This window comes from Chiloscyllium plagiosum, unplaced genomic scaffold (genome assembly GCF_037043375.1).
Source record: "Chiloscyllium plagiosum isolate Xiang-an unplaced genomic scaffold, Cpla_swu_hap1 HiC_scaffold_35, whole genome shotgun sequence".
Taxonomy (NCBI): Eukaryota; Metazoa; Chordata; class Chondrichthyes; order Orectolobiformes; family Hemiscylliidae; genus Chiloscyllium; species Chiloscyllium plagiosum.
Window position 1 is genome coordinate 48,924,596 of NW_028270173.1, and position 14,900 is coordinate 48,939,495.

The 14,900-nt window shown below is 48.4% G+C and overlaps 1 protein-coding gene across 1 annotated transcript; it reads right to left on the reverse strand.

Moving 5' to 3' along the window:
• Positions 1-1,152: 1,152 nt before the first annotated feature.
• On the reverse strand, positions 1,153-5,568 carry LOC148140801 (class I histocompatibility antigen, F10 alpha chain-like). The gene is made up of 5 exons (XM_087979590.1): positions 5,246-5,568; positions 4,851-5,129; positions 2,870-2,989; positions 1,903-1,935; positions 1,153-1,184 (listed from the first exon to the last, which is right to left on the reverse strand). The coding sequence occupies exons 1-5, from the start codon at positions 5,454-5,456 to the stop codon at positions 1,153-1,155; spliced, it is 675 nt and encodes a 224-aa protein (XP_087835716.1). The 5' UTR covers positions 5,457-5,568.
• Between the last annotated feature and the right edge of the window lie 9,332 nt (positions 5,569-14,900).

Below are 14,900 nucleotides of genomic sequence, written 5' to 3' on the forward strand. Positions count from 1 at the left end.
CTGGGAGGGTGGGACAGGGTCAGGAGGGGAGGGGAATTAGTCTGACAGGGTTTAACAGTGACTGGGAGGGTGGGACAGGGTCAGGAGAGGAGGGATATTAGTCTGACAGGGTTTAACAGTGCCTGGGAGGGTGGGACAGGGTCAGGAGAGGAGGGGGATTAGTCTGACAGGGTTTAACAGTGTCTGGGAGGGTGGGACAGGGACAGGAGGGGAGGGGAATTAGTCTGACAGGGTTTAACAGTGTCTGGGAGGATGGGACAGGGTCGGGGAGGTGAGGGGAATTAGTCTGACAGGGTTTAACAGTGACTGGGAGAGTGGGACAGGGTCAGGAGGGGAGGAGAATTAGTCTGACAGAGTCTAACAGTGTCTGGGAGAGGGGGACAGGGTCAGGAGGGGAGGGGAATTGGTCTGACAGGGTTTAACAGTGTCTGGGAGGGTGTGACAGGGTCAGGAGGGGAGGGGAATTAGTCTGACAGGGTTTAACAGTGTCTGGGAGGGTGGGACAGGGACAGGAGGGGAGGGGAATTAGTCTGACAGGGTTTAACAGTGTCTGGGAGGGTGGGACAGGGTCAGGAGGGGAGGGGAATTAGTCTGACAGGGTTTAACAGTGTCTGGGAGGATGGGACAGGGTCGGGGAGGTGAGGGGAATTAGTCTGACAGGGTTTAACAGTGACTGGGAGAGTGGGACAGGGTCAGGAGGGGAGGAGAATTAGTCTGACAGAGTCTAACAGTGTCTGGGAGAAGGGGACAGGGTCAGGAGGGGAGGGGAATTGGTCTGACAGGGTTTAACAGTGTCTGGGAGGGTGTGACAGGGTCAGGAGGGGAGGGGAATTAGTCTGACAGGGTTTAACAGTGTCTGGGAGGGTGGGACAGGGACAGGAGGGGAGGGGAATTAGTCTGACAGGGTTTAACAGTGTCTGGGAGGATGGGACAGGGTCGGGGAGGTGAGGGGAATTAGTCTGACAGGGTTTAACAGTGACTGGGAGAGTGGGGCAGGGTCAGGAGGGGAGGGGAATTAGTCTGACAGGGTTTAACAGTGTCTGGGAGGGTGCGACAGGGTCAGGAGGGATGTGAAAATGCTACAAATAAATCTAGAGAATATAAATCTGAATAAATTTCAGTCAGAGAAAAGTTGACATGTCACTTACTGAATCATGAAGAAGCTGCACCAGAGATATCAGAAGCTGAGAAAATAAAAACAGAATGTGAGAAGTTATATCAAATATAAAATGAGACAGTGTGAGATATTCTCTATCACTCACTGGACCCAGGATTTAATCGCCCTCAGCACTAACTAACCAGACTCTCCGAGCCCCCCCCAGTGGGAATTAAGGGTGAGTGAGTGGAGGGAGGGGCAGTGGGGGAAGAGAATGGAGGGTGACAATTCGAAGGAGAGACACTGGGGACATGGAGTAGAGAAACAGGACGATAAGAGAGTGTTGGCTGAGAAACAGCATGGTGAGGAGACGGACCCATCACCCTGAGCAACACCCTGGCAAATATAACTCTACACTCTCATAGGGGCAGCACGGTGGCTCAGTGGTTAGCACTGTTGCTTCACAGCACCAGGGACCCGGGTACAATTCCCACCTCGGGTTACTGTGCGGAGTTTGCACATTCTCCCTGTGTCTGTGTGGGTTTCCTCCGGGTGCTCCGGTTTCTACCCACAATCCAAAGGTGTGCAGGTCAGGTGAATTGGCCATGTTACATTGCCCATAGTGTTAGGTGTGTTAGTCAGGGGTAACTATAGGGTTGCGGGATGGGTCTGGGTGGGTTACTCTTTGGAGGGTCGGTATGGACTTGTTGGGCTGAAGGACCTGTTTCCACACTGTAGGGAATCTACTCTACACCTCCCATTACCTTCTCCATCATTCCCAAAACTCTGTCCCCTCAGTCACTTACTGGGAGCTGTTGTGTAGGTCCCATTTGGTGAACCTGCAGAAACAAAATAAATGTCCATTAGGATGGGAAATAATCCATTCTCAGAGAGTGAGAACACAACAAGTGTGAGGGGATGGAGATTGATGTGGGGGTGTTGGTATTGGACTCGTGTGAACACAGTCAGAAATCACACACGGCCCCAAGTTACAGTCCAACAGGTTTGTTTGAAATCACAAGCTTTCTGAGCGTAGCCCCTTCCTCAGGTGAAGTGAGAGAGAAGCTCACAGACACCGAATTTATCAGCAGGGAGATCAATGGGCAGAGAGATCAAAAGATCATCCAAATGGGGTGAGTGGAGTCTCTGCAGGTGATCACAAATGTCAGATGGTGGGAGGAAAGTGTCAACAGCTGGATAACAAGAGAAGGGATGACCCAGAATCCCACTAAATGGGGCAGAGAGATCATTCCAAAACATTAAAAATACGGTGGTACTGGAGACAAACCAAATGCCTGGAATAACATGATCGGTATCAGAGTCACACGCCGAGGGTCAAACCAAAGTAATAAGTCATCCAAAACTGCACAAACTCATTAAGGGAGAGAGATCTTCAAAGTTTATCAAGGTGATGGTGCCCAAACAAGGCAGGAAGGAAGGTTTTACAGGGATTGTGTCAGAAATCCTCATTCCCACACTCCCGTCCATCCTTACACTTTATGGAGGTGCAGAAAATCCCTTCCATTCCATTAATATTCAGTCAGTGAGGATCTGATTGGGTGCAGTGGGTATAATGATCAATATTAGACCTGGTCTGGGCTGATCACGTAAAGGAAGATCAGACAGGGAACGAGACGTGTTTATACGAGTGTATCTGTGTGTGGGAATTCAATCAGTTCCATTCCCCACAGTGCCCTGTACTCCCAGTACTGGAGATCCCCCCACACTCACCCAGTCCCCTCAGTTCCACATTCCCCTCTCTCTGATTCTTACCTCTCCGTGACCATTTCCAGATGATTATTCCGACTATCCCGACAATAACAGCCAATAGTATGACCATTGATGCAATGAGACTTCCAAGTTGGGAATGCAGCCAATTGCTTTTCAGATTTTCTGAAACACATTGGAAATATATCAGGATTCTCTATGTTCCTGGATTTATTTCTAACCCTGTGTTTATTGGGAACAATTATAACCCTCCGAGCTGTTGGGATTGGTTGAAATGCGGGTTTGACCCTCTCCCGATTTCACTCTCCAGTGAAGTCACCAAGGATCCCATTGATAGGGGTATAAACATCGTGTTGTACCTGTCCTGGGGGTTACCTCCCCAGACAGTTCAGTTCCCATTCTCCCCAATATCTCTGTGTCCTGTCCTTACTAGTGCTGGTGGGGTAGATCGGCCTTGGGTGAGGTGAAGGAGTGAGTGAATGGTTGGAGGGGTGTAGTTAGGTAGCCAGAAGGCACTTCCTCAATGGTTGGGCAAGGGGCAGTTTGGGAACTCACTGGTGAGTGTTGGGGATGTTGAGTACCAATGGAATGGGGTTTGGGTGCCACAGTGGGCTGGTGAGGGGGCCTTGTTAGGGATCCAGTTGTAGAGATCTGTGTTGTGTCCCAGTTGTCTGTCCAGGGTGATGCACTGCGAGTCTGACAGACGTCTGGAGGCGGTGAGCTGGTGTTGGTGCTGGGGAGAGGTCAAGTGTTGGTTGCAGAATATCAGGTCATAGGTTTGAGGGGATGATGTCAAAGATTAAAAGAGTCACACAACAAGTGTGTGTGTTCAGTCCAACTTGCCCACACTGACCAGATATCCTCGTCTGTGTGTGAATGGAGGGATCAGCAGTACTTTTGGAGATGGTCGGTTTTCTCAGTCTGTTAGGGACCAGATCAGGCCCCCTCAAAATATCTGAAGAAGGTAGCCTAGATCTGAACTGCTTCTTATTTTAAAACTGGATGGGAAGTGCAGTGTTCCAGATACAATGCAAGTGTTCAAACAACTCAATGTTAAGCAAAACACAATTTATTTAAACGCTGTCATTAAAATAAAAACAAAAAAGGAATTTTGAATAACTTAACAATTGAAAAATGTAACCGAATACAGTACTTATTATTAATTAACTGTTCCAATTGTTACATCCCATAAACACCTTGGCAAAAAGGTAAATTCAGACACAGATTCTTACATGCAGTTCTCCAGTCCCAGAGGAAACAATATCAAGAAATAAATGCAGAGAGTAGTAGCCAGGTGACACTCACTGAAGCTGCCAACTCTTTTGAGACCCCAAAGGCTTTTGATGCAACTGAAAAAAACCAAACTAAGAAATCTGGATCTGTGAGAGCTGGCCACGCCCATTCAGACTGCTTCTATTGTTCCAACTTAAAATAAAACCCCAAGGCCTCACAACTGGTTTACCTCAGTCATCACCAGCAGCATGTTTGGTGCCTCTGCCTTACAACCTCTCTTCCAAACAAAAACTAGGACACCAACAACCTTTTAAAGTGACAGCATCATCACACTAGGAGTTAAAGAAGCTTCTAATCCCTAACCTCAGAACCTGAGATCTTTCCAGATGGTTCCGGATTGAGGTAATTGTCCATTGGAAGTTGAAACTTCCTGGACCAATCCCATTCCGTGAGTCAGGAATTCTGACGTGTCCACACCCTCCTCTCGCAGGGTGTCTGGCTGCTGGACAATCTGGGCCCATGACTTGTGCTGAAGCCTGGAATACAAGGGAATCGGCTTGTAATTCTGGTGAGATTATTCCGGAGTAAAATCGACGAGTACTTCACAGGTCTTTAGGAATCTGGAATCCCCTAAAGGCTCTGGAAGCTTGGGATTCGGTGACCCTTTCAAACTTAGAATTGAAATCTTTAACTCAGTGAGACCAACATGACATATCAACGCAGAGAACAAGGTGGGTAGTTGCAAACAAGGAAGTGAAAAAGTGTCCTCTAAATGGTTTCATCTGTCACTTACCCCACTGATAGAGCTGGGCCTCTGCCAGGCTGCTGTGGTCAATGTGACAGGAGTATTGATCCTCATCCCCAACATTGATCTCAATCTCTTTCTGGATCTGATGGGTCCCATCGTGGTTCGGTCGAACCCCCGAGGATTGGGTCTCAGACATGACCTCTCCATTCCTTAACCAGGTCACCTCGATGTCTACAGGATCAAACCCAGTGACCAGGCAGGAGAGAGTGAGCGGCTTGTCCTGACCATTGGGCTCCCTCCTGGAGATGAACACTTCAGGCTGAACTGTGATGGGAAAGGGTGAAACCACAAACAACAGACAGACACTGAATGGAATGGGAGAGCGGTTTCATAGATCAGTGAGGTTAGATCAGAACATGGAGCAAAACTGAAATACATACTTTTCCTTTTGAAATAATTCTTTCCTGCTTCCAGATATCTGTTTAAATATTCAACAGTGAGTTCTTCCAGATTTCTTTTCCAGTAGTTGTTCCAGGATTCATCAGAATCCCATTTCTCTTTAGTCATCACTGCAATGGGATTGGATGTGATCCATCTCATTGTGTCTGGTTCTAAACTGATAAAATCCTTTCCGTCAAATCCAAATCTCATCGATTTCTTAATGCTGCCGTCATCACTGACCTCAACAGTAGTTATCTGTTGAAAAGTGTGAATTCCTGTCAGTGATCAAACAGACATAGATAATTAACAAATTATTTAACCAGAGAAACAATCCGGTCAAATTATCCTGTACCAGGCCCAGGGAGAGGGGGTTACACACGATGCTAATCCCCAGGGCCTGTGCTGTCAGAGGGTCCCAGACTCAGGCAGCACTGCCCCTTTCTCCAACTGCTGTCTCACACCTCAACCTGGAGCAAATAAGCAATATGCTCTCCGATCCGGGTCAGAATTCCAGCGCTCACATTTCCACTGTCCTGGAACGACAGGCCCAGTCCTTCTGGTCATTTGTTTCAATCACAGGCTGCATTCTGGGGGATGTAGTCCATGTCTGTCTGTGACCACTCTGTCAGCCTCCCACAGGCTCTGGCCCATGATCGGACTCTGTGTGTTATTTACAAGGACCCTCTCCCTACGTGGGGCTGTGCAATCTCTTCCCCTGAGCCTGGCTGAATGGAGATGAGAATCAATCTCTTTAAGTTACTCACTACCTGTGTCCATCTTCTGTCAGTTTTATAAATGATTTGGATGTGCAGATAGGAGGAATGGTCAGTAATGGTTCATTTGCAGATGACACCAAAACAGGGCTGAGGAGTTTACTTTAAATAAAAGTTGTTGCATTTTGGGTAAATCACAGTTGCACTTGTACAGTTAATGGTAGGGTGCTGGGGAGTGTTGCCAAACAAACAGACCTTGGGGTGTAGAGTCATTGTTCCTGAAGGTGGAGTTACAGATTGACAGGATAGTGAAGAAGGTGTTTGGTCTCCTTGCCTTTATGGGTCAGTGGATTGAGTACAGGAGTTGGGATATCATGTTGCACTCATACAGGACATTGATTCAGCCAGTTTTCGAATGCTATGTTAAATTCTTGACTTCCTGCTTAGGAAATGTGAAAGGGTTCAGAAAAGATTTACAAGTTTTGGAGCTGTAGTGAGTGACTGAATAGACTGGGGCTATTTTCCCTCGAGCGTTGGAGGCTGAGGGGTGACCTTATAGAAGTTTATAAAATCATGAGGGGCATGGATAAGGTGAATAGCCAAATTCTTTTTCCCACGATAGGGCAGTCCAAAACGAAAGGGAATACGTTAAAAGTGAGAGGGAAAAGATTTCAAAGCGATCTAAGAGGCAACTTTTTCACACAGAGGGTGGTGCAAATATGGAATGAGCTGCCAGAGGAAGTGGTAGAGACTGGTACAATGACAGTATTTAAAAGGCATCAGGATGGGTTTATATAGAGGAAGAGTTGAGAAGGATCTGGTCTGTTCTGGGCAATCCAAGATCGAGGACAGGAAAAAAAATTGTGTCTGGAAGAGCTGCTTTTTTTTTGAGGTATTTTAGGTATTCGGGTGATTTTCTCAAATTCCAGGAGCAGCAATTACTGTTGTATATGCTGTTGCATTGTTTTGGAACTTTGGAGAAAAGAAATGTCAAAACAACAGCACTTTTAAAAGGAGGAAAGGCAGACAAAGAGTTCACGTATCTGTGGATATCAGAGTGTGTCTTGGAAAGTTAGCAAACAGCGAAATTCACAGCTGACCTTGGAGGAACCAGCACAGGAACAGGTACATTCATAATTTTTAATGTATAACCTTGCTGGAAGTCTGCAGAACTGAATACAGTAAATTCTTTTTTGATTATTTGTTTAATTGAAACCTGTCTCTTGATTAAATGTTTAGAAATATAAACCAAACATTCCCAGTTGGCCTGGAGCATTGCTTTCCAGCGCAATAAGACGGTGATATTTTCTGGATCTGTAGATTGTGAAGGAGCAGTGATGGCCTTTAGTAGAGTGATATGCTCTTCCTGTCGGATGTGGGAGGTTAGGAAGTGTTTTCATGTTACTGATGATTATGTTTGCAGGAAATGTGTTTGGTTGCGAATCCTATTGAATCACATGGATCGGTTGGAGCTACAGTTGGAGGCAATGAGGAATTTGCTAGAGCAATGGGGTGTGATGGATGGCAGTTACTGAAAGGCAGAAAAGCTGCAGATACGGTCAGATAGATGGTTTACCTCCAGGAAAGGTAGGAGAGTTAGGCACGAAGTGCAGGAGTCTCCTGTGGCTATTCCCATTTCAAACAAGTATGTTGTTTTGGAAAATGTAAGGGGTGATGGAGTCTCAGGTGAATGTAACAGGAACAGCCAAGTTTCTGGTATCAAGACTGGCTCTCATGTAATGAGGGGTGAGTCAGGTTCCAATCAATTGATTGTGTCACGACACTCTCTGTTCAGAGGCACAGACGACGTTTCTGTGACCAGCCGTGAAAAATCAGAATGGTGTGTTAACTCCCTGGTCTCAGGATCAAGGATATCTCAGACAGAGTGAAGAATGTTCTCAAAAGGGGAGAGGGACAAGCAGGAGGTCATTGTACATGTTGGAACCAACGACATAAGAAGGGAAAAGGATGAGATTCAGAATGGAGAATATAGAGAGTTAGGCAGAGATTTAAAAAGGAGGTCCTCGAGGGTAGTAATATCTTGATTACTCCTGGTGCTGCGAGCTAGTGAGGGTAGAAATAGGAGGATAGAGCAGATGAATACGTGGCTGAGGAGCTGGTATATGGGAGAGGGATTCACATTTTTGGATCATTGGAATCTCTTCTGAGGTAGAAGTGACCTGTCCAAGAAGGATAGATTGCATCTAAATTGGAAGGGGACTAATATACTGGCAGGGAGATTTGCTAGAGCTGCTCAGGAGGATTTAAATGAGTAAGGTGGAGGGATGGGGCGCACCCAGGGAGATATTGAGAAAAGTGATCAAGCCGAGACTGGTACAGTTGGGAAAGGGAGTTAGTCAAACAGCTGGGGCAGGAAGGAACATAGCAGGCAACAAGATAGCAGTGATAAATTAAACTGCATTTACTTCAATGCAAGAGGCCGAATAGAGAAGGCAAATGAACTCAGGGCATGGCTGGGAACATGGGACTGGGATATCATAGCAATTACAGAAATGTGGCTCAGGGATGATCAGGCCTGGTTGCTTAATGTTCCAGGATACAAATGTCAGAGAAGGATTGCAAGCGGTGGGGTCGGTGGGGGGTGGGCAAGAGAGGAAGGGGAGCAGCATTTTTGAAAAGGGATAGTATAACTGAAGGAGGATATTTCTGGGAGTACATCAAGGTGAGTTATTTGGGTGGAACTGAGAAATAAGAAAGGGATGATCACCTTTCTGGGATTGTAGATGCCTTAATAGTTAGTGGAAAAATGAGAAACAAGTTTGGAAGGAGATTTCAGTTATCTGTAAGAATAATCGGGTGGTTATGGAAGGGGATTTCAACTTTCCAAACATGGACTGGGATTGCCATCGTGTTAAGCGTTTAGATGGAGAGGAATTTGTGTACAAGAAAATTTTATGATTCAGTATGTGGATGTACCTACTAGAGAAGGAGGAAAACTTGACTGAGTCTTGGGAATTAAGGTAAAAGTGACTGAGGTATCAGTGGGGGAGCACTTTGGGGCCAGCAGCCATAATTCTATTAGTTTTAAAATAGCGATGGAAAAAGATAGACCTGACCTAAAGGTTGAAGTTCTAAATTGGAGGAAGGCTAAGTTTGATGGTATGAGGCAGGAACTTTCAAAAGCTGACTGGGGGCAGATGTTCGCAGGTTAATGGAGTGGGTCATGTACAGAGAGCCCAGTGTGGGGGTAAATGGAGTGGGTCATGTACAGAGAGCCCAGTGTGGGGGTTAATGGTGTGGGTCATGTACAGGGAACCCAGTGTGGGGGTTAATGGAGTGGGTCATGTACAGGGAACCCGGTGTGAGGGTTAATGGAGTGGGTTATGTACAGAGAGCCCAGTGTGGGGGTTAATGGAGTGGGTCATGTACAGGGAACCCAGTGTGGGGGTTAATGGAGTGAGTCATGTACAGAGAGCCCAGTGTGGGGGTTAATGGTGTGGCTCATGTACAGGGAACCCAGTGTGGGGGTTAATGGAGTGGGTCATGTACAGAGAGCCCAGTGTGGGGGTTGATGGGATGGGTCATGTACAGAGAGCCCAGTGTGGGGGTTAATGGAGTGGGTCATGTACAGAGAGCCCAGTGTGGGGGTTAATGGAGTGGGTCATGTACAGAGAGCCCAGTGTGGGGGTTGATGGGATGGGTCATGTACAGAGAGCCCAGTGTGGGGGTTAATGGATTGGGTCATGTACAGGAAGCCCAGTGTGGGGGTTAATGGAGTGGGTCATGTACAGAGAGCCCAGTGTGGGGGTTAATGGAGTGGGTCATGTACAGAGAGCCCAGTGTGGGGGTTGATGGGATGGGTCATGTACAGAGAGCCCAGTGTGGGGGTTAATGGATTGGGTCATGTACAGGAAGCCCAGTGTGGGGGTTAATGGAGTGGGTCATGTACAGAGAGCCCACTGTGGGGGTTGATGGGATGGGTCATGTACAGAGAGCCCAGTGTGGGGGTTAATAGAGTGGGTCATTGTCAGAGAGCCCAGTGTGGGGGTTAATAGAGTGGGTCATGTACAGAGAGCCCAGTGTGGGTGTTAATGGAGTGGGTCATGTACAGAGAGCCCAGTTGGCGGGGGAGGGGGGGGGGGGTTAATGGTGTGGATCATTTACAGAGAGCCCAGTGTCAGGGTTAATGGAGTGGGTCATGTACAGAGAACCCAGTGTGAGGGTTAATGGAGTGGGTCATGTACAGAGAGCCCAGTGTGGGGGTTAATGGGGTGGGTCATGTACAGGGAACCGAGTGTGGGGGTTAATGGAGTGGGTCATGTACAGAGAGCCCAGTGTGGGGGTAAATGGAGTGGGTCATGTACAGAGAGCCCAGTGTGGGGGTTAATGGTGTGCGTCATGTACAGGGAACCCAGTGTGGGGGTTAATGGAGTGGGTCATGTACAGGGAACCCAGTGTGAGGGTTAATGGAGTGGGTTATGTACAGAGAGCCCAGTGTGGGGGTTAATGGAGTGGGTCATGTACAGGGAATCCAGTGTGGGGGTTAATGGAGTGAGTCGTGTACAGAGAGCCCAGTGTGGGGGTTAATGGTGTGGGTCATGTACAGGGAACCCAGTGTGGGGGTTAATGGAGTGGGTCATGTACAGGGCACCCAGTGTGAGGGTTAATGGAGTGGGTCATGTACAGGAAGCCCAGTGTGGGGGTTAATGGAGTGGGTCATGTACAGAGAGCCCAGTGTGGGGGTTAATGGAGTGGGTCATGTACAGGGAACCCAGTGTGGGGGTTGATGGGATGGGTCATGTACAGAGAGCCCAGTGTGGGGGTTAATGGAGTGGGTCATGTACAGGGAACCCAGTGTGAGGGTTAATGGAGTGGGTCATGTACAGAGAGCCCAGTGTGGGGGTTAATGGAGTGGGTCATGTACAGAGAGCCCAGTGTGGGGGTTAATGGAGTGGGTCATGTACAGAGAGCCCAGTGTGGGGGTTAATGGAGTGGGTCATGTACAGCGAGCCCAGTGTGGGGTTAATGGTGTTGGTCATGTACAGGGAACCCAGTGTGGGGGTAATGGAGTGGGTCATGTACAGGGAACCCAGTGTGAGGGTTAATGGAGTGGGTCATGTACAGAGAGCCCAGTGTGGGGGTTGATGGGATGGGTCATGTACAGACAGCCCAGTGTGGGGGTTAATGGAGTGGGTCATGTACAGAGAGCCCAGTGTGGGGGTTAATGGAGTGGGTCATGTACAGAGAGCCCAGTGTGGGGGTTGATGGGATGGGTCATGTACAGAGAGCCCAGTGTGGGGGTTAATGGAGTGGGTCATTGTCAGAGAGCCCAGTGTGGGGGTTAATAGAGTGGGTCATGTACAGAGAGCCCAGTTGGCGGGGGAGGGGGAGGGTTAATGGTGTGGATCATTTCCAGAGAGCCCAGTGTCGGGGTTAATGGAGTGGGTCATGTACAGAGAGCCCAGTGTGGGCATTAATGGAGTGGGTCATGTACAGAGAGCCCAGTGTGGGTGTTAATGGAGGGTGTCATATTCAGAGATCCCAGTGTCAGGGGTAATGGAGGGGATCATGTTCAAGAGAGACATGTATGGGGGTTAATGGAGTGGGTCATGTACAGAGAGCCCAGTGTGGGGGGTTGATGGGATGGGTCATGTACAGAGAGCCCAGTGTGGGGGTTAATGGTGTGGATCATGTACAGAGAGCCCAGTGTGGGGGTTAATAGAGTGGGTCATGTACAGAGAGCCCAGTGTGGGCATTAATGGAGTGGGTCATGTACAGAGAGCCCAGTTGGCGGGGGAGGGGGGGGGTTAATGGTGTGGATCATGTACAGAGAGCCCAGTGTGGGTGTTAATGGAGTGGGTCATGTACAGAGAGCCCAGTGTGGGTGTTAATGGAGTGGGTCATGTACAGAGAGCCCAGTTGGCGGGGGAGGGGGGGGGGTTAATGGAGTGGGTCATGTACAGAGAGCCCAGTGTGGGCATTAATGGAGTGGGTCATGTACAGAGAGCCCAGTGTGGGTGTTAATGGAGGGTGTCATATTCAGAGATCCCAGTGTCAGGGGTAATGGAGGGGATCCTGTTCAAGAGAGACATGTATGGGTGTAAATGGAGTGGGTCATGTACTGCGAGCTCAATGGAGTTGTGGATAGTGACGAAGGATGTTGTAGGTTACAGAGAGACATAGATAAGCTGCAGAGCTGGGCTGAGAGATAGTGAATAGAGCCTAATGCAGGCAAGTGTGAGGTGATTCACTTTGGTCGGAGTAACCAGAATGCAAAGTACTGGGCTAATGGTAAGATTCTTGGTAATGTAGGTGAGCAGAGAGATCTCGATGTCCAGGTACACAGATCCTTGAAAGTTTCCACCCAGATTGACAGGGTTGTTAAGAAGGCATACAGTGTTTTAGCTTTTATTAATAGAGGGATCGATTCCGGAACCATGAGGTTATGCTACAGCTGTACAAAACTCTGGTGAGGCCGCACTTGGAGTATTGTGTACAGTTCTGGTCACCGTATTATAAGATAGATGTGGAAGCTTTGGAATGGGTGCAGAGGAGATTTACTCGGATGTTGCCTGCTATGGAGGGATGGTCTTATGAGGAAAGGCTGAGGGACTTGAGGCTGTTTTCGTTAGAGAGAAGGAGGTTGAGAGATGACTTAATAGAGACATATAAGATAATCAGAAGGTTAGATGGGGTGGACAGGGAGAGCGTTTTTCCAAGTATGGGGACAGCGAGCACGGGGTGGGGGGGGGAGTAGCTTTAAATTGAGGGGTGATAGATATAGGACAGATGTCAGAGGTAGTTTCTTTACTCAGAGAGTAGTAAGGGTATGGAATGTTTTGCCTGCAACGGTAGTAGATTCGCCAACTTTAAGTACATTTAAGTTGTCATTGGACAAGCATATGGATGTACATGGAATAGTATAGGTTAGATGGGCTTCAGATTGGAATGACAGGTCAGCGCAACATCGAGGGCCGAAGGGCCTGTCCTGCGCTGTAATGTAATGTTCTAGTTCTATGTCCAGGGAGCCCAGTGTGGGGTTAATGGAGTGGGTCATGTACAGAGAGCCCAGTGTGGGGGTTAATAGAGTGGGTCATGTACAGAGAGCCCAGTTGGCGGGGGAGGGGGGGGGGGGGGGGGGGTTAATGGTGTGGATCATATACAGAGAGCCCAGTGTCGGGGTTAATGGAGTGGGTCATGTACAGAGAGCCCAGTGTGGGTGTTAATGGAGTGGGTCATGTACAGAGAGCCCAGTGTGGGTGTTAATGGAGGGTGTCATATTCAGAGATCCCAGTGTCAGGGGTAATGGAGGGGATCCTGTTCAAGAGAGACATGTATGGGGGTAAATGGAGTGGGTCATGTACAGCGAGATCGATGGAGTTGTGGATAGTGACGAAGGATGTTGTAGGTTACAGAGAGACATAGATAAGCTGCAGAGCTGGGCTGAGAGATAGTGAATGGAGCCTAATGCAGGCAAGTGTGATTCATTTTGGTCGGAGTAACCAGAATGCAAAGTACTGGGCTAATGGTGAGATTCTTGGTAGTGTAGATGAGCAGAGATTTCTGTGTCCAGGTACAGAGATCCTTGAAAGTTTCCACTCAGGTTGACAAGGTTGTTCAGAAGGCATACAGTGTTTTAGTTTTTATTAATAGAGGGATCGAGTTCTGGAACCATGAGGTTATGCTACAGCTGTACAAAACACTAGTGTAGCTGTACTTGGAGTATTGTATACAGTTTTGGTCGCTGCATTATAAGAAGGATGTGGAAGCTTTGGAATGGGTGCAGAGGAGATTTACTAGGATGTTGCCTGGTATGGAGGGAAGGTCTTATGAGGAAAGGCTGAGGGACTTGAGGCTGTTTTCGTTAGAGAGAAGGAGGTTGAGAGGTGGGCGGCATGGTGGCAGTGGGCGGTACGGTGGCACAGTGGTTAGCACTGCTGCCTCACAGCGCCAGAGACCCAGGTTCAATTCCCGACTCAGGTGACTGACTGGTGGAGTTTGCACATTCTCCCCGTGTTTGCGTGGGTTTCCTCCGGGTGCTCCAGTTTCCTCCCACAGTCCAAAAAATAGATGTGCAGGTCAGGTGAATTGGCCATGCTAAATTGCCCGTAGTGTTAGGTAAAGGGGTAAATGTAGGGGAATGGGTGGGTTGCGCTTCGGCAGGTCGGTGTGGACTTGTTGTGCCGAAGGGCCTGTTTCCACACTGTAAGTAATCTAATCTAATCTAATAGAGACATATAAGATAATCGGAAGGTTTAATAGGGTGGACAGGTAGAGCCTTTTTCCAAGTATGGGGACGGCGAGCACGAGGGGGCATAGCTTTAAATTGAGGGGTGATAGATATAGGACAGATGTTAGAGGTAGTTTCTTTACTCAGAGAGTAGTAAGGGTATGGAATGCATTGCCTGCAACGGTAGTAGATTCGCCAACTTTAAGTACATTTAAGTTGTCATTGGACAAGCATATGGATGTACATGGAATAGTGTAGGTTAGATGGGCTTCAGATTGGTATGACAGGTCGGCGCAACATCGAGGGCCGAAGGGCCTGTACTATGCTGTAATGTAATGTTCTATGTTCTTTGTCCAGGGAGCCCAGTGTGGGGTTAATGGAGTGGATCATGTACAGGGAGCCCAGTGTGGGGATTAATGGGCACCTCTGGGCCACCCGGACGAACCAACCCAACCACCCTGTAGCACAGCATTTCAACTCCCCCTCCCACTCCACCGAGGATATGCAGGTCATTGGACTCATCCACCGCCAAACCACAACAACGCGACGGTCGGAGGAGGAGCGTCTTATCTTCCGACTGGGAACCCTCCAACCACAGGGGATGAACTTGGACTTCACCAGTTTCTTCATCCCCCCTCCCCCCACCTTGTCTCAGCCGAATCCCTCCAGCCCGGCACCGCCTTCCTGACCTGCAGTCTTCTTCTTGACCTCTCCGCCTCCATCCTACTCCGACCTATCACCCTCACCTTG

What these genes read in the sequence shown, in the direction of transcription:
- LOC148140801 (XM_087979590.1), bottom strand. Translation starts at nt 5,456, where the DNA reads ATGAGATTTGGATTTGACGGAAAGGATTTTATCAGTTTAGAACCAGAC. An exon ending in GAATTATTTCAAAAGGAAAA is followed by an intron (nt 5,130 to 5,245) that starts GTATGTATTTCA and finishes TTCCCATCACAG; the next exon opens with TTCAGCCTGAAGTGTTCATC. An exon ending in CTGGAAATGGTCACGGAGAG is followed by an intron (nt 1,936 to 2,869) that starts GTAAGAATCAGA and finishes TTGTTTCTGCAG; the next exon opens with GTTCACCAAATGGGACCTAC.